Here is a 25,998-nt window from a genome sequence, read left to right on the forward strand (position 1 = left end):
GGTCAGGACCACCTTGCCTAGCCCCGGATTCCTACACTCCTCTATGGGGCGACATAGGATTGGATGATGGATGGATGGATTGCTTGATTCACTGGTGTTTAGTTTAATAAATAAAAGAATGTCTAAGCAATACATTTTATATATACAACAGCGAAGCCTTTGGGGAAAAAATGATGTCCAGTATAGCCAGAAGTCCAAAATCAACAAAATCTGTACTTATGTGGTATAAAGGATGACGCCATTCCTTTACAGGACGATGCTCAGGTAAAGCATCCATACATTAAAAACAAACACTGAACCAACAGATGGCATGATTATGTTGTAGTGCATCCATCCATCCATCCACCATCCAATCCTACATTGCCCCATGAGGAGTGTAGGAGCCCGGGGCTAGGCAGTTGGTCCCAACATTTAAGATAAGAGTGACCAGCCTCACAAAATAATAATAAAAATCTGTAACACTGGTCAAAACTAAAGTACAGAATGGACTGTACAGGAAACTCTCAATTATCTATTGTCACATTATCCAGCCCAAAACAATATCCGGCACTGCTGGCTCAGCTCGACGAATACAATATCTGATGCCGAAACAGGACGTAACCGGTTCTATGCTATATCCTGCATTAAGGTGTATCAATCGGTTTGTAAACAGTAGCCAAACAGCACTGTATTACTGTATTTTATCATTATTTCATTGTATTTTATGCATAACTTTCATCTTTTACTCATGGGGAAGTTTTTAGGATAAAAAGTTAAGACAGATAATAACGCAATATCCAGCTCCATTCTGAATATTGAGCCGATGGAGGGTACAGTACTATGCAATATCTGGTGCAGGGCTTGGCTACACTAAGCTGGATAACTGAGAGTTTTCATTGTACTTGCAAAAGTATTATGGGTTTCATGGAAGCCTTACTTTATCTGACATGCTCCAAAGGACGATGGCCTGATATTTACAGTACATTACTGATCATCTGGATTTTGAATAACATTCCTAACCTAAAAGTCAGTTTTAAACAAGTCAACAATCAAAGAAAGTGAGGGAGATTTAGTACTGTTACTTACATTTTTTATTATGGCGGACACGCATTTCCTGCCATACAATGATGTCCTAAACAACCAAATGCTGTAAATCTCTTTTTAAGAATTTAAAAATGAGAAAACATATTTGTTTCACACACACACATAGCTCTAACTGCATATAACCTACACTGTTGTATAATACTGGAGAGGTGTACTTTCTGGCAGTGACACTGATACAGCCAGGGAGCTATTCAAACCAGAATACCTGCTTGATATAAGATCATTCAGCTGGAATATGTTCAGCAAGAAAATATGGTACTAGACTGCATATTACATCTCGGTATTTAAAATGAACTGAAATTTAATTAATGTTGAATTTATCTTTCCTCTATTCTTTCTTTCCTTAATTCTTTCCTCTTCCTTCTGCCTATGGGTGACTCTACACTGAGTGACAAGCCAAATGGTTTCCTGTACACCAGGAAACCATTTACTAAGCTGGGTGGCAACCATATAACCAAATTAAGGTGCCTGGTGGTTTGGTGGGTAATTTAGGCACTCCAGTCAGATTGAGCCTGGGCAGGCTTATATGCAAGGGGTGGTTGGGGTTTATTGCTCATGTATTGCCACTCAGGGATGAGCGAGGCTGGTCATTTTCATCTTTAATGTCAGGACCAACTTGCCTAGCCCCGGGCTCCTGAGCTCCTCATGAGGCAACACAGGATTGAATGATGATAATAATGATTAATTATACACCATTATTATCATCATAACCATTATCCATTCAATATACCAGTATAGAGAAGTGAAAACTGAAAATGAATTAATATTCTGTGTTAGTTATACACCATCACCATTATCCAGCCACCCATCATCCAATCCAGCACGGCCCCATCAACAGCGTGGGGACCCAGGGTGAGGCTGCTCATTCCACACATTTAAGGTGAGAGTGACCAGTTACATGAACAAAACACTCTACTACCCTCAGAACTAGATCTACTGTACATGGGACATACCCACACGGCATCTAGAAAGAACTGTAAGAGAAAAAAATGTAAAGATTAGACTCTGCTAAAGCTCTGTGTATGATTTGCAAATATCTGACAAGTACAAAGTGAATTATCTTTAATGTAACCTTGGCTGCAGGAAATTTTCTTTTTCATCATCTCACAAACTTTTGTGTAATCCAGAAAAACTACCAAGAAAAGAAATGATCAGTCACCATCTGCTTTGGCATATCATTGTTTTAAGATATACTATCCATCCATCATCCAATCCTACATTGCCTCATGAGGAGCGTAGGAGCCCGGGGCTAGGCAATTGGTCTCGACATTTAAGATGAGAATGACTTGCCTCACTCATCCCTGAGTGGCATTACATAAGCAATCAACCTCAACCACCCCTTGGATATAAACCTTCACCGGCACAATCCGACTGGAGCGCAATAATTACCCACTAAACCATCAGGTGCCAAAATTTGGTTATATGGTTACCATCCAGCATAGTAAATGGTTTTCTGGTGTACACGAAACCATTTGGCTTGTCACTCAGTGTAGAGTCACCCACAGGCAGAAGGAAAAGGAAAGAATGAAGGAAAGAAAGACAGAAGAAGGAGTGTAAAGTCACCCGTAGGCAGAAGGACAAGTAAAGAATGAAGGAAAGCAAGACAGAAGAGGATGGAAGGAAAGAAGGATGGAAGAGAGGAAAGGGCAGACACCCGAGAGCAGCACTACATCGAGTGAGTGGATAGGGAGCGCCCCCACCTACCACATTAAGATATATTATATTAAATTAATTTAAAATGATGCAATAATTACAGTTTTCAACAAAGCATAACATATAAGTATATACACTGGTCAATCTTGTTATTCTAAAGGTGCTTACTCTTATTACAAAAGGCAATCCATAACACTGACAACCTTCACACAAAAGTGCCTGATCCAAGGCTTCAGTATTAACTGTGCATAAATTTACCAAACTGTGCATAAATTTCAAACAAAAGTGCTTGATCCAAGGCTTCAATATTAACTGTGCATAAATTTCACAGCAGTTACAGACTTGTAATCTTAACTTCACATCACACCATACACAGCATCTGACAATTTCACAGGTATAAAAACTGTTAACTGTAATTTAAAAGAAAATAAAAACAAAACATACAAACCCTAAATACAACATGTGAGGCAATCTTATACAATCATTACTGCAGTACGGAACTGGTGGTCTATTCCCTTACACATTTCAGTTTGTAGTCTACCTATTGTTACTCATACTTGTTCTGTCCTTACACTGCTCCCTTCCTCTCTCACCCACTATTATATCTCTTATATACTCCTTCACTTACAACTGCTCAAATCTTCATACATACACATAACTGAGTCATCCTTTGCAATATCACTACATGGTACTCTTTTTTTACTCAAACTTGGCCCAGATTTTTTTTTTCTCTTCCAGTTTCTATCATGCAGTGTAGTGGCAGAAGACAACACTACCACTCTACATCCTTTCCACAGCAAATCTTCATCACTAGCACTATACTCTTTTGTTAATCTCTTGCTACAACTCAGCATTCAAGATGGAAAGAACAAAAATTTAAGGCAGGTTAAAGTAAAATGAGTTTAATCACTTCATCTTCAAACATCCTCCTTGCTAGTCATTTTTTCTGCATTCTATTCACATACCCATGCAGTTTCAGTGTGTTTATATTCATCTACCCCACTACAACACTGCATACCGTCACCTCTTTATTCCTTACCGAGCTTCTTCACATACTCTACTACTGCTCTCTCAACTGATGTACTCTTGTTACCAGTTTCTACATATGGAGAAGATGGAGAATGAGAGACTGGGTGGAAAAGTGTATGTGAGCGAGGTGACGGGGGAAAGGAAGAAGGGGAGACCAAGGATGAGACGGGGGGGATGGACTGGTGATATATGAGAAGGGGATGTGAGCTGAAGGGAGGGCAGCCAAATGCCAGAGGAGAGGGTGATGTGGAGGCAATTTGTCTGTGGCAATCCCCTTACGGAATTAAGGCAACTGGAAATAGACAAAAACATAGATATCCAGCTCCCTGATAGGAACCTCACATGACATGGGAAAACCATGACACCACCACCTCAAGCCTGATTAGTTTTCATAAGCTCCTCTCACTCTCAGCCTTTTTCCTCTGCCATCCTACTTTATTAATGTATTCTTCTTATCTGCCACATCATCCTCTATAAAAAGATAACTACATATGGTATTCAGTATGATTACAAAACACAGTGGTACAAATATTTACTGGGCACAGCCTATATGTTTATCTCTTTGGCTGTAGGAGGTTTGCCAGAACTGAACTGCATCATCCAGTGCTGACCAGAATAAAATACAAAACTCCGCTGCTACCATTAACATAAACCACAGCCCAGAGGTACCACACAAAGACACACAGTTCTACACTGAATAATTTCTGTTGTTGGCAGATACCAAATAATACTTGCTTTTCAGGGTGTTAATTCACTACATAAAATTAAAAGTAGTTAAAAGGATAATGGCAGTGTTATGATTTTACATTTATGAACAAACAACACAGTAGTGCTCCTGGTACCTAGATCATGAGATTAATGTGCTGTCATCAATTAACAATGGCTCCATCGCTTTTTTTAAGTTATGGGCAGGGACTCAGATCAGTGCCCGTGGGTATAGGGCACTGCAGTTCCCAGGCTGTTGCTTCCACCTAAGTGCCTGAAATTGGGAGTAGTGCCTCAGGAGCATAATGACAGGGCAGTCACTGTGTCAAGGTGTACTAATTGTTTACATTCACTTCATGGAAAAGTGTACACACACACACACACACATGCAGGCACACACACACACAAACACGCATGCAGGCACACACACACACACACACACACACACAGCAGATGGCTTCCTAAAACATAATTTTCAATCAATAATTTACCTATGGAATTTAAAGTGACTACTAGGGAGTGAGATTCTGTTTGTTCCAGGCATCCTCCATCCTATGCTTGATCTGCCCCATGATCTTCTCTAGATTCTGAAACAAAACAATTACTACAATAAGAGTTCAGTACCGGATGAACACTACAGAGACCCGGACAGCTGTTACTGTGGAATCTCTGTAGCATATCAACATAACCAACTTGCCTCTCTTTCATACCTAAAGGTAGGGTGAGATACAGTCCAAAAAGCAAGAAGAAAAACATGCAAAAAAGATATAGAACTCCTCATGAAAAGGTCCACATACTCATTCACTCACCAATCAAGCCTCCAGAATCAAAATAACAAAAATGATGCCCTGCTTCCTTTCAGGAAATCCACATATTGGGATTGGCCATGGAACAGTTGATGCTTTCTTTGGACATGAATTTGAACCGAGTGCTGAAACCAGCTACGGTTATTACTTCCTACCAACTGCTGGAAGCTGATGGGAAAAAAGAAATCTGAGATGTGTAAGAAGATCTGTAACAATGTGAGTCTCAGCCTGGAGCTTGATTCTACGAAGTCACTCTCAGAACAATGATCAGCAAATGACTGTACTTGTGGCTGATTGTTCCCTGAGTGATGACTGTGCGGCCACTTACCTAGCTTGTAGCCACGTTTCACTCTCATGGCAGTACTTCCCAGGGTCAACAATGGCCGTCCATCTACTACCAAAACAATTCTGTGTATTTGTGGGTAAAATTCAAGGCCAAGAGTGAATGGTTACATGGTTATAATCTTTTCAATTTAAAATGGGCCTGATAATTATGCTATTGCAATGTATTTCACAATGTTACACCTCTACATCCTTTCCATAACAAATCTTGTGACTAGCATTAAATTCTCGTGTTAATATATTGCAACAATGCTGCCTTGAAGAAGAAGAAATGGCAATTTTAAGTCAAGTAAAATATGAAGCGAGCGGGACCAACTGCTTAGCCCCGGGCTCCTATGCTCCTCACGGGGCAATGTAGGGTTGGATGATGGATGGATAATTACCAAGCAGACCGTCACACTTTGCTGTCACTTTCATGGCATAAGTCTTTCATCAAAATTTGGTCCAGCTTTTCACCCTTTTGTGGTTTATTTCAAGTAGCTCAGTGGTGGAAGAAGGCAATGTTATGATTCTACATCTTTTCTGTAGAACTTGCTTGTGACCAGCACCATATTCGGTGTTTATCTATTGGTACAACTCAGCATTGAAGAACATGAGGGAAATTTTAGGCCAAATTACAGTAAAAAGCAGAGTAGCTTCCAGATCAATGGAAGCCACCTGACTACAACTATAGAGTAAAATATAATTTTATCTGCTGGGGAACTTTATTGACTGCCCAGTGACACCTCAACATAACGTATCTCACGGTCAACAATAACAGCAACAACAATACCAAACCCTTTAATGCTTGTGATGCTCTCTATAATTTATTCCACATATCTGATTGTTTATTCCTACTGATATCAGCAGGGAACAGATGGATGACTACCACTAAACCTAGAAGGTACTACCAGGAGACTGATACAGTTGCTCCCTATAATGCACGAGTTCACAGTACGCGATCCTCATTGTACGCAAGGACCAATTTTTTATTGAATTTTAGTGCATTTTTTAACAGTGACGCGAATTGAACTCGTAATAGGCGAGACGGCAGCGAAGAGTGGCCCAAATCTGGGGTTTACCCCGAACACGCGACATTGCCACTCCAAGAAGTGCCAACCATCAGTGATGGAGAATGGAGACTTGTCAATGATGGAGCTCAGCTGGGTACTGTGTGCCCTAGATAAATTCAAGGAAGAATTCAAGAATATCGAACACTCAGTTGCAAGTGGAGGAAGTGATGACTTCACTTTGAAGGATTTATGAACGAAGTGAGTGCATTAGCTAGTGAAAGTGTCAAAAATGCTGGTGACAAGAGTGGTGTGGTGGGTGGTACAGAAGGGGTATGCCAGGGTTCCGAGAAAATTCGCCATCCAGTCAATTCGCTGTCAGACAATAATTAACTTGTTTCTTCCTCGCTGTAGTCGCCTCTGAATACATATTCTAGCATCATCCATAGCTGTCTTCATTAATGACAGTGAACTGTTATTGTTGTGATGGCAAATTGACCTGACAGCGAATTCTCCCGAAACCCACGCTAGGTGCCTCACCCTGCCTCGGATCCCCTTCTTACCTCCAATAAGCCTGTTGTCCTCTTGGGTTAAGGTGAGCAGCCATATTCTTGTTGGTTTAGTTAAGCCACATCCTTGTTGATTTAGTAAAGCCATAATCTTGTTGGTTTACTTTATCTTAGGTACTATGTCTTAGACAGTTTCCCTGTACAGTACAATACAGTACCTAGGTCTGAAAGGTGTCTCAAGGGTTGCCCATGAAGGGGGGTGCCGCCTATATGTAAACTTTCCCATAAGTTTATGTGTTCAGAGTATGCGAATTCCTAGTACGCGACATCCTCTGTCGCCCATATACTCACATACTATGGGGAGCAACTGTATGTGGCTACAAGCTTAGTAATCAGCCACACAATCATTACTCTTAGGTAGAAAATATTCATTCACAAGTAGTCACTCAATGATCCCTTTTCTGAGTGACAGTACACAGAGTCAGAGGTCTAAGCCAAGACTCTCACATTGTCACATTTCTTTTTAAGCATCTCAAATTTCTTTTTCTCAGCAACTACCAGCTAGCTCCAGCTGGGAAGTAATGAGCTGGTTCCGGCACTTTGCTTGGTTTCCAATCCACAGAAAACATTAGCTGTACCATAGCCAACCACAATATACGGAATCTTTGAAAGGGAACAAGGCATAATTTTTTTTTTTTTCTTTTTTAAGATGATATTATTATACTGAGTTTTCTAAAGCTTCTCATTCTGATGGTGCATAATAGGACTATATCTAAGTCTACCAGTTTACAAAACCTATCATATGTTAAATCAAATTATCTGGCAGTATAAACAAAGAGTCTTTGGACTCAATAGGTTGTTTATAACAATGAAATGAAAAATGCTTCACCTGTTTCTGCCTCTTGAGCTTTAGCAAGAAGTCATCCCTCTTATACTTGGGATCCTCCAGTTGGTTTTTAGTGATATAGTGGAGTGTGTCTGCAATTCTGAACATTAAGTCAATCACTGCCTTTGCATCCTGCTCGGTTCTTACTTCACTGTCTGGAAAGCAAATACACTAGGATCAGGATAGACTTAAAAACTGGCTTCATATCTGATGTGAAAAAACAGAAGTCAAGAGTGAAAGCAGTGAAAACAAGTTACAGTACCTGAGAGGAGTTTGTGGAGTTACAAAGAGAAACACACAAATGAGGAAGTAGTGTTATGGTGTTGATGTGGATGTGACAAAGTGTTAAAAGAAATACCCTGAGATGGTATGGCCATGTGGAGAGGATAGAGAAAGAGTGCCTTCTTTTGGATTTATGCTTGCCATCCAATGTAGTAAATAGTCTCCTGGTTTAAAACCACTTGGCTTGTCACTCAGTGTAGAATACCTGAATGTAGCACTACACTGAGTGAGTAGATGGTAGGCACACCCATATGTAATCATTGTATCACACTGTAATGTTCATGGGAATTGAGCAAAATTACTCGATACAACTCACCTTTCATGTTATGACTCTTAACCAAGAAATTAAACTGGATCATGAGTTCCTCCAGGTCAAACTTCTGAGTGAATTTGTCCCTGACCTCCACATCACATGAGGGATCCAGTGCAGAGGCTGTGGAGGATAAAGCATATGAAAGTCCCTCCCCTGTGTCATTTTTCAGTCAACTAGAGTAAAGGTTGTATTTTAAGTGACTTTGGAGATTTCTCAAGTTTTCCTTTAGTGATTTATTCTGCACATTATACCTTAATGGCCTCTTGTATATTATTAATTTATGTCAATTATTATTAGTAGTAGTTACAACAGGGTCATCTTAATGTGGATTCTGGAGGAAGCTGCCCTACTGCAGTCAACCATACTCCTTTTAGGGACAGGGAGGGCCTGATGGAAGTCTGAATAACCAGGCAGCTCCACCATCAGGTTATAATGGTAGTACAGCCACATGAAAGGCATCCCTCTGTATAATCATGATGATATTAAAAGGAATTTGGCTCTCTGTTATCTTTTTTTGTTTTTTCTTGAAGAGAACAATTTGCGGGCTCCAGGCCTTTGGTGCCTTCTTCCTTGGGAAAAAAAATAAATAAATAAATAAATAAATAAAAAATAAATGTGTAATATGCAACTAAATTATGAAACAAGAGGTGCTACGTAAAATATAGCCAGGTTACTCTCACTGTGAATTGCTGGTGATTACTTGGTACAGTAATAGAGGTAAAAAAAAAAAAAAAAAAAAGTGGAAAGGAGAGTGGCACAGGGAAGGAAAGTGACAGGTGTTTTGAAGTTCTTGATGCTAAAGAAAGATATGAGTGTGGAAGCTTCAAGAAGGTGCTTCAGTGCTCACATTCACTTATGAGTGTGAGACTCTAGTGTGGCATGAAAATGAAAGAAGAGTATGAGACGTGGAAATGGGTTTACTGAGGGATGTATGTTAAGTACACTGTGTAGACAGGAAAGTTACTCTGATTTGCATGAGATGTGAAGTAAGGAAGTCTGCTGACAATAGGTCTGAGGAGTGTTTGCTTGGAAGGTATGGTCATATGGGAGAATGGGTGACTGAATGAATAGTCTGGACCATTCCGCTGGCTAGTGGCCACACTTTTCATTACTTCTCTCACTATTAATTTTTTTCTTCTTCTTTGCTTTCTAATGATGGCAATATCAAAGAGTATGAGGATGAGGACAAGGACAAAGATGATGATGATGACGATGATGTACCTGGTGCCCGAAGTACTGGTGGTGGTGATAGGAGTAATAGTGGCAAGTCTGGATTGGTTATTATAATGATGATTTTTGGAGAGATGGATATGACATAGAGATACAGGTACTGGGTATAATGACTACTGTATTTATCTATGCACATGACCTACTGGATGCCTGAGGGAATGGCAGTGGTAGTGGTGGTGGGAGTGAATTAGGACTGGATATGGTAATGATGGTTGTGGTGTGGTTGGCAGACCATTTGGGTCAGAATGCACTGTGGCTTAAGAATTATAGTTTAAGTACTACAGATGACCTGAGGTTTTTCTATTAAGTAAAACACTGAGAGACTGACTTGAAGAGTGTATGTGAGTGAGGTGGAGGGTGAGAAGAGAGGGAGACCAAGGATGAGATGGAGGGATGGAGTGGAGATATATAAGCATGGGTGTGTGTGAGCTGGAGAGTCACCCAAATGGTAGAGGACAGGACAATGTGTAGATGATTTGTTTGTGGCCATCCTTTATGGGATTTAGGCTTCTGGCTAGAAAAAGATGGATAGAAAACATTACCATGTGTGTAGGTTAGCCATCTACCCTAAATGTTCTACACTATATTAGTATGAGTGTCTTTTTACTTTTCTTTACATACAACAATGAGAGGTCACCCTTGACTTATGACTGACCATTATGCAATCTTTCACTAATGTGATCCCAATAATTCAGATGTACGATTGTGAGACCTGGGCTGTAAAGAAGAGCATGTTTGTTTGTGGAAATGTACAGAAATGACAATGATAAGATGAATGTGCAGTGCATCCTTGAATGCATGGCTTGGGGGGGCTAGGTCTATGATTGAAGAGTTTAAAGGAAGGATGGGACTGGAGTGCATTAGTGTTGTGAAGAAGAGGGGTAGATGGAGATGGTTCAGGCATGTGGAGAGGAGGGAGGATGACAACTGGGTGCAGAAAGTGAGATGTGTGAACAAAGGGGGTAGGGGTGCGAGAGGCTGACCAAAAAGGACCTGGAATGGGGTCATAGGGGGTGACCTCAGGGATAATGGACTGAATGGGATGGCTGCCAGAGATCAAGCAACACGGGAAGCCACCATTAGGTGACCAAGGCCAATGCAAACAAGCATGTTGGAGCCTTTATAAACTGTATGGTTCTTACGTATACAATCACTAAAATCCCCAACAAACCCCAATTTTCAAAATACAATTGCTGATTTAACTTATTCAATCCCTACGTTCGATATAAATGATCAATCTTTATCCAGCTGATTATGAACGACAGAGCCACGGTATTTCCAAATTTCCTATTGGAATCAAGAGTTGACAGGATCCTTTGTTATTTTTTACAAATTACCGGTAGTGTATATAGTGAGTTTCTTTTCAATGTTGCTTTTTAAAAATGTTTGTAAATAGGAAGTTTTATTACTGTGTGTAATACTGCCCATACCTTCTATTCTATGGATTATGAAGTGATTTCATTTTATCACTGATCGCTGTTGTACCAACCTATGTATTATAGTGGATGTCTCCTGTGTGATGTATATAAAGATTTGCTATATGATTGCACCTACCTTAGCTATCGCATGGTCATGTGACAACTGCGCCATGATTAACGTATGCTCTTAATGAACGATACTGTTTTGCCGCAAGTTTTACTCAATGCACATTTTAGTTTGCATGCTGTTAAGGAAGGTTATAATCACCAGGGGGTCTGGAGGGCAAAGTCCCCCAGTTAGGTTTCAGCTCTTTATGGTTTTAAATTGTATACATTTGTTTTGATGTGCTGAAGTCATGTCTAATCGGCAGGACTGGGTGTTCAGGAGGTTTTCTGCAGTGACGCTAAGTCAGTACCGTATACAGTACAGTGTTTCGTTTGTTCTCCACTATTTTTTTAAATAAAAAATCAGATGTTAATCACCCAAGATTATCAAGTACTAAATGATTTTCCTTGAGGACGTAGGTCTATAAGAAAACAGCTGGAATCCCTGTGTCACTGTCATTTTTATTTACCTCCAATTTTTTTGTCAATGTAACCCAATAATACAGCAACGTTAACCTGTACTGGCAAGGTATCTGAAAGCATGACTCACTGGATGCCTGAGGTAGTGGTGGTGGCAGGAGTGGGAGCGATGGGGGTGGCGGGGGTGAGCGGTTGCGATAACGTGACATGGGCGACATTTCCCTGGACACTGAGCGATGTGACATGGGTGACACATCCCTGGACATTGAGCGATGTGACCTTGGCGACCTCTGAGGTGACCTGGATAACATCCGAGGTGACTTTGATGACTTTCTGGGTGACTTTGATAACCTCCAAGGTGACCTCCTCGGAGACCTCAGCAGGGGCGACCTGCGACTTGACCTGCGGTTGCTGCTGGAGGATGTGGATGACCACTGTCGAGAAGGGCCAGGTGAGGAGGGTGAGGGAGTTCTGGAAGGAAACATGGGCTGACAATAACTCAAGAAAATTGTGTGAATCGAATAGCAAAAGCTGATTAATATTGGTATCCACACTGGTAGGGAAATATTATCCGATAACTGGAATCAGCTGCGTAATAATGATGTAGTGCTGCTTTGGGTATCTGCCCTTTCCTCTTTTCCTTACTTCCTCTTCTGTCTTTCTTTCCTTCTGCCTGTGGGTGACTACACTGAGTGACAAGCCAAATAGTTTCCTGTACACCAGAAAATGATTTACCACGTTGCATGGTAACCACATAACCAAATTATGGCACCTGGTGGTTTACTGAGAAAGTATGGCGTTCCAATTGGATTGAGCCAGTGAAGGTTCATATCCAAGGGGTGGATGGGGTTTATTTCTCACGTAATGCCACTCAGGGATGAGTGAGGCTGGCCACTCTCATCTTAAATGTCAGGACCAACTTGCCTAACCCCGGGCTCCTACGCTCCTCATGGGGCAACATAAGACTGGCTTATGGATGGATGGATTTACTTTAGTCTTATTAAGACATATCAATACTTTAAAGTTGGTAGCTATTGTCTTTGCCACTGACCAAATAACAGGAAACAACATAAAGCACATACCATAACTTCTGTGCTTCCCCAAAAGTACACAGCATTCAATCATTTGACAAATAATAAACATTAGATGAAGGATGGATGGATTAAATTTTAACTTCTAAAACCAAAGTCAAATCTTGGTATTTAATGACATGAAATGCATTATGTATGTAAGTTCTGGTCATTACCCAAATAACAATCATCATCATCATCTGGACCTCCTTTCCCACCCTAGGGCAGGGTGAGGAGTAGCAATGTCCATTGCGTTTATACTTGAAAGTACCGTACATAAAATCTGGGTCAGCCAGCCATTAGCCGTGAAATGAAACATTTTTATTTAAAAGTCTGTAACTCTTAAAGAAAAGTTCTCTTTTCTTGGGCCTATTCTTCTTATTCTTCTACTCAAAGCTCTCTCACAAATGAACTCTTCACTCCTCTCTCATACATATTCTTCTTCCATTCTCAGCTCCCTCATTTCCTACCAATTCCAACTCTCTTATAAACAGTTCAAACTCTTTTAGTTTTTGTACTGTTACTACAACATGGCAAAAACATTAGTTACTCACCTGGGTTCGTCTTTTAGTCTGGACTGTGGTTTAACGAAGGATTTTCCCTCGGCCTCCCATTTTTTAGGATAATAATCCCAACCTGAAAGACTATACATTACAAACACAGCCGACATTTAATATCTATGAAACCATACTGCAAGTGTACATGAAATTTGATTCAGCATTTTTCTGTTCAAAAATATGGCAAAATATTTCTCTGGACAATATTATCAAATTCCCAGTCTCCCACTTTACAGGAAAATATAACTGATCTTAAAACTAAGTAAATTACAACTTTACTACATTTCATCTCAAAGAAAACAAACCAGCAGATTTTACAGTACAAAAGTCTGATCCAGCTTTTTCATTTACCATAATTGGCAAAATATAATCTTTGCTAATGCTAAACTCCAACAAAATCAACTATCCATACATAAAGCAGGCTGAACCAGCTCCATACTGTACTTTCTTTAACCCCACAGAGTTGCTGACTTTATACATAAGCATAATGAATGCATGTAATGTCCAGCTCTCTCTCTCTAGTGTGTGTGTGTGTGTGTGTGTGTGTGTGTGTGTGTGCTAGGGTGCCTCATCACATCAAGCTCCTCTAAACATGATGGAGTCAGAGGGTTTATTTTCACCCATTCCCCTCTCCTAGTCACCCATTCCCTATCTCCAATACATCGATTTCCCTCTACCTTTGCTATTACAATGGCCACTGCAGTTCTGAAATATCTGCCTGCATCCCTGCCCCAGTAAGGCAGAAGTCCAGTATCTGTCTGGCTACACACTCACCCTTTTTCTGTCCAACTCTCTAATGTACGAATTAACTAGTAATATGTCCTTGTTCTATATAACAGGACAAATTTACAACTGTTGTCCTCATTCTGTGTTTCCTTCTACCTAAGACCTAGCATTCTGAATGCAATCCATCCAGGCATCTCAAAATAAACAGATAATGAAACTGGCATTCATTTGCTCTACTTTTTCCTTATTTAAAAAAAAAAAAAAAAAAAAAAAAAAAAGTTTTAGATTTGGGTTCATTCTTCTCTTACATTATCATCATCATCCAGACCTCCTTTCCAACTCTAGGGCAGGATGAGGAGTAACAACATCCAGAAAGCATAATTTAGCCCAATCCAATGGGCCACACTTCCATTCATTCATCATTCAAGCCCCTGGAATCCTGGTTCTATCTGATATGCCAAAAACATTCTTGCATTAAAAAAAGGAAAAGAAAAAAAAGTAATCATCCTCTACAAAGCCTATCAACATGCTAACTGAAGCATTCCAGCTACTACCACTACTCCAGTCCTGAATAAAATGGTCCAAGTATTTGCTCTATAAACATGGTGGGCGTAAGTGCCTCTTTGATATGTTTAATTTGGTATGCATCTGAGGCCTACTGGGCCTCAGGGATTGGACTACCAGGTACCTAACCTATATCTAGAGTTGGGGGGAGAATGCCCCATGTTTCTCTCCATCACCCACTTTCCAGCTGCTGTTGCTACTCACACCCTTTGCCACTTCTTACCTGTAATAGTTCGGATGACGCTACCATCTACACCTTCTTCCCTTGCCAGCCTCTCTCGCAGATGATCTCGTTCATTACCAGTCAAAACCGCATTATCAAGACGAAATGACGATTTCTAGAGGGATAATATGAGAGAAAAAACTGGGTTAGTAAAAAAGCTGACTGGGAACTACAGTGTTTCTTAATTACTTTCTTCATTTGTATCCATCAGTGTCAGGTCCACAGCAGAACCTGAAGGTAGTACAGTACTGTACTACATTCAGTACGTGGATGGCATGCTACCTTCAGGTTATGCTAAAGAGAAAGTCAAGTGGTTTCCTGAACCATAACCCAAGAAAACACTCACTACTATGAGTGGTAACCATAAAATGGACAAATGGATACCTGGTGGTCTAGTGGATTCAGAACTCCAACCAGATGCTATCCAAAAGGGTTTATATCCAAAGACCAGTTGGTGTTTACAACTCATATAAAGCTGCCTGGGAGCAGCAATGGGTCAGCCTCATGAGAAATGTCCAAATGATGCAGCCTAACCTTGGACCCCTATGTTCCTGAGAAGCCAACAATGGACTGGGAGATGGCTGGATGGATGGTTAGGGTAATGAATGAATGGCTCAGTGGTTACAATATCCTAACCAAAGTTCAAAATATATCTAACTTACTAGACATCTTAATCCTGTGGGGGTGGTCACAAATTGCCTCCGCACTGCCCTGTTCTCTGCCATTTGGCTGCCCTCCCCCCCATCTCACACCCTCCTCTCTCTTATCTCTCTCTCTACGCCACCCCTGCATCTCATAAACTCACTCCAATAATCTTGTATGAGAATGAACCCTGGATGGTGAATGACAAAACACTTATCCATTACCATCAACATCATCATTTTATCTGATAGTTAAATAAGGAAGCCTGGGAGCGCTGTGGTGTTGATGTGGATGTGCCTGAAAGTGCAGAAATACCCCGAGATGGTTTGGCTATGTGGAGAGAAAGGCAACTGAGAGACTGACTCGGAGTGTGCATGTAAGTGAGGCAGTGAGGGAGAAAGGGTAGCGGGAAACCAGGGATGAGATGGAGGAAAGGGATAAGATATACAAATGTGGGTGGTGTGAACTGGAGGGGGACAGTCTGATGATGAAGGGCAAGGTAACATGGACATGATCTATTCACAGCCACACCCTCTGGGATTTAGGCATCTTGTAATAGATATACAACTCCAATCATCACAGTGCTGAATTAGTTATTGGAAGTCAGCCAGCCTACTACATCTGACACTTAAATTCATCATCATTCATCATCTAATCCTGTGTCGCCCCACGAGGACCGTAGAAGCCCCAACCATCCCTTGGATATAAACCTTCACAGGCTCAATCCAACTGAAGTGCCTTCAATGCCCAGTAAACCACCAGGTGCCATAATCTGGTCATATGGTTACCACCCAGCATAGTACATGGTTTCCTGGTGTACACAAAAACAATTGGCTTATCACTCAGTGCAGAGCCACCCATAGACAGAAGGGAGAGTAAAGAATAAAGGAAAGACAGAAGAGGAAAGAAGGAAGGAAGAGAGGAAAGGGCAGTCATCCGAAAGCAGCACTACAATGAGTGAGCGGATGGCGAGCACCCCAACCTACCAAGTACGCACTACTTACAATATATTTATCTGTGTGCTTCTTGCCAATGATGTGGTTGTACATATGATCAAGCTTTCCATGAGCACCACACAGATTACACTTATAGTAGCTTGGACCTTGACCTCGGGTGTACTCCTCCACCATCTGCAAACCTGTATTACATATAACATGCATCAACATCCATTATTCTCCCTTATTCAAGTTACATAATACTGTAATAATAATCTCTTCAGTCAGATATTCTATCATTTGGAGATGTAACAAATTTCAGGTATTACTCTCTCTTACTACAATTTGACAATAATGGAAACCTCTTGACTTTGGAAATAAAAATATACATCTATACACAAAAATAATAGCATGCTTTGTCTTAAGGAATCCCTGAATTGGGGCTGGCCATGGTACAGCTGATGTTTCTATAGAATAAAAGCTAACCCAAGTGCCTAAAATCAGCTATAACTTCCAAACAACTGCTGTAAGATCTAAATGAATCAAAGGTGAATGAGACTGACCAACTGGCTTGATGTTACACATCATGAGGCGGTACTGGAGGGAGTCCTGGTGGAAGTTGGAGATACCGGTCCAGTGCGACGGGCCTCGGTTCTCACGGTCCTTCTTGTCCTTGTTCTGTGTACCAAGTGTTATGATCAGTTAGTATTTCTTGTACCTGTATGTCCTTTATCTCTGTACTGCCAAATGCCTTCATCCTATATGGAGTGGCCACAAACAAACCTCCTCCACACTACTCAGTCCTCTGCCATTCCTCCAATTCACATACACTCTCTCTCATTTCTCTCCACTCCATACCTCCATCTCATCCTTGGTCTCCCCCTCCTCATCTCTCTCTCCACCTCACTCACCTACACTCTTCTAATCAGTCTCACATTTTCCATCCTCTCCACATGGCCAAACCTGTATCTTAAAACCTAATCGTCTGTGGGTACAAAATCAACACCACCTCCACCACTTCCATCACCTTGATCTTTTCTGCCAAATTAGGGTGGCATGTGAAAACAATGACATCACAACATTAAGGATGCAGTGTGTGTTTATGATGTACAGGAAAAGGCCCATTGGTACAGAATAGTCAGTGGCCTTGTACAGTAACTTTATGGAATAAGTATTCTTCACATATTTGTAAAGCACATCTATGTGATAGGAAGCGTTATGAGGAACACACTGAGGTGGTTTGGCCATGTGAAGAGGATGGAGGGTGAAAGACTGACGAAGAGAGTGTATGTGAGTGAGGTGGAGGGGGGAAGAGGGAGGGGGAGGCCGAGGATGAGATGGAGGGATGGGGTGGAGAGGTATATGAGAGAGGGGGGGGTGAGTTGGTAGCAGGGCAGTGAGATGGCGGGGGACAGGGCGACTTGGAGGCGATTTGTTTGTGGCCACCCCAAACGGGATTGAGGCATCTGGCGATAGATAGATAGACATCTATAAATAAAAGGCAAAATCTTAAAAAGATGAAGAAATCTTATGCCTGTGAAGTGGGCTAAGTATTTTTAAAACCTGTACTTTATGCTCTTTATTAAAATGTCTGGATTTTTACTCTGCTCTTTTCTCATTAACCTGGCCTAAACCTGACATCTGTCTATCTTGCATGCTGAGTTGTAAAAACATATTAACAGTAAAATATGATGCTAGTCATAGTCATGAAGAGGTGCTTTGGAAATGATGACTAGCTACAGCAATCTTTTTCTGCCACTGAGTTATGTGAAGTAAGCTACAAAAGGATGAAAAACTAGGCCAGGTTAAGGTGAAAAGAGTACACTGACATAATTCGATACTATGCCTCAGAAAGTATAAGATAGTAAGGGATAAAACATTGCCTACTATTCCACTGCACCTATTCCACTACTGGGGTATGACCATTACTATTCTCCCTGATACTTCATATCAAAGAGAATCATCTATGAACAGAGAAAGTACCAGGACTCTCACCTTAGGAACTCCCTACCATTCCATTGCATCTACTCCGGTCTTTGGATATGTCTCGTCACTTTCCTCCCTGACGCATCACATTAAAGAGAATCATCAATGGGCAGAGACACAAAGCCTCTCTCACCTTAGGGATACTATACTCTTTTCACTTATCTTGACCCAAATTTTCGTCCTTTGGTAACTTACATGTAGTTCTCTGGCTGGAAGGACAGTGCTGTGACTCAACACCCTATCCACAGCATTTCTTCATGTCTAGAGTCACATTCCAGTGTTAATTTATTGTTACAGCTTGGCACTGAAGATGATGAGGAGGCAATTTTAGGGAAAGTGAAAAGAGTACAGCCAGTAAAGGAAAGAGAAATACAGAATGGGTGAAATCTCTGACAAGCCTTTATTCCTCACTGTTCCATACAATATACAACACTCCTGTACACCAACTCATAACATTGCTTACCTTCTGGTGGGTTCCTGAACTACAGTGACTCTTTAGGGCCTCCACTGAGTTCATGTCCTTGTTGCACAGCTGGAAAACGACACAGAAACTTTGAAATAGTTTAAGATGAATTGCAGTAAGTTCTGTCTGTCTATCTATCTATTGCCAGGCATCTTAATCACATAAGGGGTGGACACAAACAAATCACTTCCACATTGCCTTCTTCTCTGCAGTTTGACTACTCTCCCCCCAACTCACACTCCCTCATATGTCTCTCCACTCCATTCCTCCATCTCATCCTTGGCTTCCCCCTCCTCCTTTCTCTCTGCACCATACATTTTACTTTTACCTCCTTCTTTCAATCTGTCTGAAAATGTTATTAGCTACCAGCATTATGCAAAGTTTAGCATATCAGTAACATTAAACTTTTTACAACCTACTGACAATGTACCACTCAAAAGTGAAACAAATGATCATTCCAGTTTACTAAATATGCATCTCTACGATCTTAAAGTAAAATTAACACAGTACATCATGAGCTGCTACACAGCTGAACATTACCAGTACAAATATTATGGAATATCCAATACATGTACCAAGATTTCATCTCTTGATGCAAAATCTTACCTCACAATGAAATAACATTCGACGGGAGAGATCAGTCTTGATCATAAAAGCTCCACCATACAAAATATCTGAAAAATATCGAAAAAGAAACTTTAACAAACGGGAAGTACATGTAAACCCCAACTGAAACAAAAACTGGTAACAACAAGAGGTATATACCTATTGGCAGTAACCCAAGCCATTTTACTGACATTCATCTTGATCCACTGGTTGCACTTGTTCATTAAACATATACAGTAGCTACAGTATCTCTATTAATAGATGGACATGTAGTGAGTCCTTGAGTAACAGGCCTTGGGGGGAGGGGGTGGAATGTGAATGAAGAACTGAGAGGAAGGATGGGACCTGAACGTATTAGTGATGTGATACAAAGTGAGCTGCTACTAGGTGACCAAGGCTCAAGCATGCATGTTGGTGCCCCTGTAGGCTAAATGATACAATATGATGAGATGATGTAGACTGAGACGATTTGGGCACGTGGAGAGGATGGGAAATGACAAATAGGTGCAGAGGGTGACAGGTATGAATGTTAAGAGTAAGTTACAAGAAGCAGACCAAAACAAACTTGGGACAAAGTCATACAATGTTACCTCAAGGATAAGGGACTGAACAGATTGGCTGCTAGAGATCAAGCAGCATGGAGAACTGCCATTAACTGACCAAGGCCAACTCATGCAAGCATGTTGGAGCTTTAGGAGACAAACAAAATGAATGATATAGCAACCCTGGTAACAAAAATACCTCTGTCAATAAATGGACCAATAATCAGTACATTACTGTATAAACTTATGAAAGACATTCTGTTCCTAGAATTCACAACTAACTGTACAGTAAATTTTGGTAACTATTGAAGTAAATATCTGTTTTCTTCATACAGCATGATACTGTAGACATAACCACACAATTCAGTACTCACACACAGCTTCTGCAAAGAGGTCCTTAAGGTTGACTGAGTAGGCCATCTCAGGGAACTTCTTCAGCACCTCCTCTGCAGTATACTGAGAGGGGGCAAAAAAAAAAAAAGGTCCTCAATAATTTTTTAAGGAGAATAATAGAAAATAAACAAATAATGGTGTCTCCCAAAGTCCAAGACAACTCCAGTACTGTATAACATACAGTAAACCTCATGTACAGGACTACTGGAACACAAACAAATCCCCAAAGTAGGACATACCAGTAACATTACCTTATACAGCTGACCCCCACATTACGAACGATCACGCAGCAAAAATTCACTTTAACGAAGATCGCATTTTACCACCCTTCGCTCTCCTAATGAACGCCAAAATTATCTGTAACGATTTCCTTTGGGCAATTTTAAACCGAGCGCGCTCTTGGTCAGCTGATTTCACCACAGCGCCACTAACAGAGAAAATGTGCACCATTCGTTCCCACCCTACCATCCAAAATAGGATAGTATGGTGCCTCATCGCCACATGTGCAACATCTAATTTACTCACTGATGTAATTAAGGTAATGTAATTTCCATGTCAAACCTAAACAGCAGTTAGATTTAAGAAAATAAAACTCAGTTAAAGTGTTACTTATGTTTTTCATTGGCCTACTGCATGTTAAATCGTAGATGTAGTTGCAGATTAAGGGTTAGTGAGTCATGAATTACACAAAAATTTATTCAAACTGAGCAAAAAAGGGATTAATACAGGTGGATGGGAGGAAAATCAGGGTCCTGGAACCAAACTCCATTTAATCCATGTTATAATGGGATTACACAACGAAAAATCACTTAGCGAATGGTTTTTCAGGAATGTAACCCATTCATCCATTCATAAAGTGGGGGCCCTCCTTATATAAAACCTTTTATAACAGAGAATATATATACTGTATGTATATATATATATATATATAGTTAAGGGAATGAACTGTACTGTAGTGGCCATCCTGAACATACCTGACATGGGCAGGCAGTTTTACTATCCATATACAAGATGTGGCTTACAGGTTTTGAAAAGCACATAACGTGAAGAGTATGGGAACACTGCTTCCAGCCACTGGAGGAGACAGGGCTCTTGTTTGGCGAGCCACAGCTCACAAATGCGAGTATTTTTTCCCTTCAGCGAACAAATTTTACATGCAAGTCGCCTTTTGGCGAGAAGAAAATACATCCACTTCAAAACCCAGTAACTACAGAATAAGTAAATATCACTTAAATGAACAAAAAAGCACATTGTGATCGATTATTTAGTCTTTCCTTGTCGCCATTGTAAATACTTAAAAACTTATTACATGATTCTAATCATCACAATGTGTAAATAAATATATTTATTGCTTGTAAAATATTTTGGCTCGTGGTCTGTTTGGCTACTCAAAATTTATTTGGCTCGTAACTCTGAAACCTTAGGAGCCAAATGGCTCGCAACCATTGGCAGTTAGCAAGAGCCCTGAGTGACCTGCATCACACTATGCTACTTTTTTTTTATGCCTCCAACTGTGGACGAGGCTATATAGGTATGTATGTTCTGTTGAAGTGGCAGTGTTAGAGAGTATAAGCACTGGTTGCTACATAACTGAAGGAACTTTGAACGTGAAAAAATATGGAAGACCATAGTTCTACACCCACAACAAAGTCTTTTCCCAGCTCTGACGGAACCCAATTCTAGCTGACTGATAGACATCCTGTACATGTAACTCAGCCAACATTGATGTAGATTTATTCTGGTTATGGAGGGGGGGGGGTGTCACTTCAGAAATGGCAGAGTTCTTAGATGTAGAGTGAAGAGGGTACCTCCAACAAGGGAAATGCACTGTTGTAACTGCTTACATACAGTGTAAACTATATTAAGTATGCAAAGCATCAAAATATGTAGCATGAGAAAAAGAAAGGTAGCACAGTTTGTTACTTGCAGACAAACTGGGCACCTCTGCAACACCACACTGGCACTTGTTTTAAAAGTTGAGCTTGTTTTATCAGATCAACTTACATCTTAATATTTTTAACAGTCTCGGCTTATCTGTTTTCTAAAGGGTAACTACATTTTCAATGTAAAGAATTTAACCTGTTAACTGCTCTATACAGACTTTGCTGTTCCGAGTGTGACTGCTCAATACAGCCCTGGCTGCACGGGTGCAGGTCGTATATAGCGCCACGGTGACCAAGGCCAACGCATGCAAACATGTTGAAGCCTTCAAAAATGAAAACGAAAACTATACATTCCAATATAGTTTCAGACAATTCGATGTTCTTCCACGGCTTTAGCAAGGTAAATTTTGAGCTAATATTTTGTTACTATATACTTTAGCATGTATTCTCTCAATTCCTAAGACAAAATTGGGCCTATGATAAAGTTCAGTTTTACCCCTATGTCTGAGCACCGCAGACACCCTCAAAAAACAGCCATTAGCAGTTAATGGGTTAAGTATATTGAGGGTAACTGCAGATGTTAGTTTCCATTTGTTCTGGATCACCTAAATTGCTGGGGGATGCGTATGTACGACATTCCTCCTTGACTCAGTTGTAAGGGGGAATTATCCCTACCATCCTCCCCGCCCCCCAGCATCTACACTCATGTCACCCAATCACTCAGGCTGAATATGAGTTCAGTAAAATAATTTACTCAGTCACTATCAGAACAATGACTTTCTACACAAAAGTTGATTAGAAAAAAGAATAATCTCTCATACTGCTGCTGTCTTTGCTCTGATTTATAATACCATCCATTTAAATAAATTATTAAACAAATATGGTGATATGACAGTTTTGTCTAAGTCATAATTTTACATAAAAACTTTATGAGTGTTCCTAGGAGAGTACAATGCAATTCTGACATGAAAGAACATACCTTATCTACCGGCTTCTTGAGGCGCGACATTGTGGTGACACCTGCAAAAAAAAAAAAAGACACAAATTATATCTTTGGTAACAACATCCCTTCATCACCTTAATGGACAGTTTACAATTATAATCTGTATTCTAAACCTATAGTGTCAGCTCTAGCTATACTGTGTCCAAGACAAGACAGATAAATGTTAGATGGGGTTAGTACAATATTTACTTGATCCTTCCTGATCTTGAAACCAGGAAAGGTAAAGGCCATTTTAAAAAAAATAATAAAAAATAATATTAATAAAAAAGGTGGTCTACTGTATGCTCTGGCAGGGTGGGTGCAGTGCTCTTGGGTTGTGGCCTAACACTACCTCAGTTACCTCTGACAAATTAGATTTTTTTTTTTTTTTTTTAAATTAACCAATTTTTTTCAGGCTTGTTTTTTCTGTTTGGTTTTCTATCTATCTATCTATCTATTGCCAGACGCCATAATCCCTTAAGGGGTGGCCACTTGACTTTGAGTTACTTCAAGTGCTTTAAATGTTTCTAATGGTATCGTATAAGCTAATTCATTCTGGAAGAAAAGTCACTGGGAAGACCCTCCTCCCAAATTTGAAAATGTCAGACACTGGAGAGAAAAAAAAAAAAAAAAAAGTGGGGCCATAATAAGCCATACTTAAAAAATACCAAAAATAAACTACTTTCTGATGGGCCTGATAATACCAGTGAGAGAGAATACTCTGGTTGATTGCCAGCTTTTGAGAGGGTTTAGAAATCCCTCTTGTATGCAGCTTCACTGATCCATTTCTATCCTTTATCAACTTACCCACTTCCTTAACCTCTACATCTCACTTATTCACAGTTTCACTTACTACATTCTGCTACCTTCCTGACCTTCCACACGTCTCACCCAAAGCCTCACTCAGAGTAGGCTAAACCATTTTCACCACCCTATGTTACTGTGCTATACTCTTTAAACTCAGATTTGGCCTAAAATTATCATCTCTCAATCTAAAGTACTGACCTGTAATAAGTGAATATCATTAGCATATGACATCAGTTATGAAGAAATACTATGAAAAGGATGCAGAACAACAGCATTGTCTTCTCCCACAAATGAACTGGTTTCAATAAGCTGCAAAAGGGAAAAACTCTGGGCCAAGTTGCAGTAAGAGAACTACAGAAAAGGATGTCCACACACAGCAGACTACCACGTTGAGTACACCGCTTCCCGTCCGATCAGCGAAGTTAAGCAACGTTGGGTCTGGTTAGTACTTGGATGGGTGACCGCCTGGGAACACCAGATGCTGTTGGCATCCCTACGTGTCATGTGGGGTTGGTGGAGGATTAGTGCCCTTCCCTGTAAAACAATTAACTCTAAGCCCTTGGCCACCCTGTCTGGGATACATGGCGTCTGGCAATGAATGAAAAAAAAAATGAAATACGTGAATTGCATGGTATGATGAAATTTTAGCATAATCCTTGTCATACACTTTTCAAAACCTGCGAGAAGGCACGCTCCTTCACTCTGACCACGAATTCTTGATAAATATTAATTTTCAACCATATTTTTTTTTTTTAAATATAACAATTTCAGGTCACACCAGACGGGGGATTTCCTTATCATTTTTCTGTCACATGTGCTTCAGTCTCTCCTTTTCTAGTGCCTTTACATTAACTGACAAGCCATTAGCTGGGTGGTAACCATACTGTACAATATAACCAAGCCATACGTGTTCCCTATGTGCCAACAAATGAGTCAATAGAGGGTTGGTGCCCCTCCCTGTAAAACAACTAACTCAAACAGCCACCCCATATGGGATTATGGTGTCTGGTTATACATTATGTACATCGATGTGCTTCATTTTGTACTTATATGGAAAGGGGATTAAATCTGGTCTGGTTGGCTTTGGTTAGGGTATTTCATTTTCATGCAGATGGATGTGTGATGGATGAGTTCGATAATCTCCAACCATCTTATTTAGTCACTTAAGAAAGCATTAGCGACTGGTGCTTATAGAAAAGGAAGTGCTTAGAACTGCTTAAGTTCAGTACTGAGCATATTAATTCAATTTATTTTCCTTTGTTGCACCCATTTTTGTTTATTTTATTAACAACTAGATCGGTTTTTAATATTTTGTTGCAAATGACCTCTACCCAACTGGGCTGTGTAGTCAGATACAGAGTAAATTCAACAAAATCAATCAAAACATATCGTCTGAAGACAGATACAGAATACAATCCAAATCAATCGAAGCATCTTAAAAACCTACCCATATATGACCTGATCTGCCGTAAATAACCTATTATAACCAAAATACATTAAATATAAAATAAGGGTAATTGTTCGGATTTCCTGTACTTCGCTCTACTGATTTCATTTTCTATCCCAATGTAATTTTGGTCCAGTGAGCAAGAAAAAAATATAATTCGGTTGTGCACTTAATATTCGTGGTTAGGTTAGCTTCGTGTGTCAATGGTCAGTCGACTAATAACAAAAACATCGACCGAAATTGACCTAAACACACACAGAACACCTGACCTAACCATGAAAGCCACCAGTTCCTCTTATAAACAACAGGTACTCTGAAGTATGTACAAAATAAGGAATGAAACTTATGGTACTTACTTATTAACACGATACACAGCCTGGATTACCTCGGCTTCCTGCCTAC

At 40.3% G+C, this 25,998-nt stretch overlaps 1 protein-coding gene and 1 pseudogene across 1 annotated transcript; one reads left to right on the forward strand and one right to left on the reverse strand.

Annotated features, from left to right (window-relative positions):
• Nucleotides 1–1,973: 1,973 nt before the first annotated feature.
• Nucleotides 1,974–25,998, reverse strand: LOC145396596 (uncharacterized). The gene is made up of 14 exons (XM_080269971.1): nt 25,953–25,998; nt 23,340–23,380; nt 20,459–20,540; nt 19,543–19,610; nt 18,937–19,005; nt 17,051–17,165; nt 16,557–16,690; nt 14,911–15,025; nt 13,395–13,476; nt 11,901–12,241; nt 8,601–8,717; nt 8,006–8,157; nt 4,962–5,057; nt 1,974–2,057 (listed from the first exon to the last, which is right to left on the reverse strand). Exons 2-13 carry the CDS (start codon nt 23,367–23,369, stop codon nt 4,983–4,985), a joined length of 1,380 nt encoding a protein of 459 aa, XP_080126097.1. The 5' UTR covers nt 23,370–23,380; nt 25,953–25,998; the 3' UTR covers nt 1,974–2,057; nt 4,962–4,982.
• Nucleotides 24,522–24,639, forward strand: LOC145396607 (5S ribosomal RNA; annotated as a pseudogene).

The sequence above is a fragment of the Coenobita brevimanus genome, chromosome 38 (genome assembly GCF_032717465.1).
Source record: "Coenobita brevimanus isolate Jiangsu-jjx chromosome 38, ASM3271746v2, whole genome shotgun sequence".
NCBI classification, from domain to species: Eukaryota; Metazoa; Arthropoda; class Malacostraca; order Decapoda; family Coenobitidae; genus Coenobita; species Coenobita brevimanus.

Coding starts and splice junctions, on each gene's coding strand:
- LOC145396596 (XM_080269971.1), bottom strand. CDS start 23,369: ATGTCGCGCCTCAAGAAGCCGGTAGATAAG. Junction 19,611..20,458: donor CCTCTTTGCAGAAGCTGTGT/GTGAGTACTGAA, acceptor GATATTTTTCAG/ATATTTTGTATGGTGGAGCT. Junction 13,477..14,910: donor CGTCATCCGAACTATTACAG/GTAAGAAGTGGC, acceptor ATAGTCTTTCAG/GTTGGGATTATTATCCTAAA.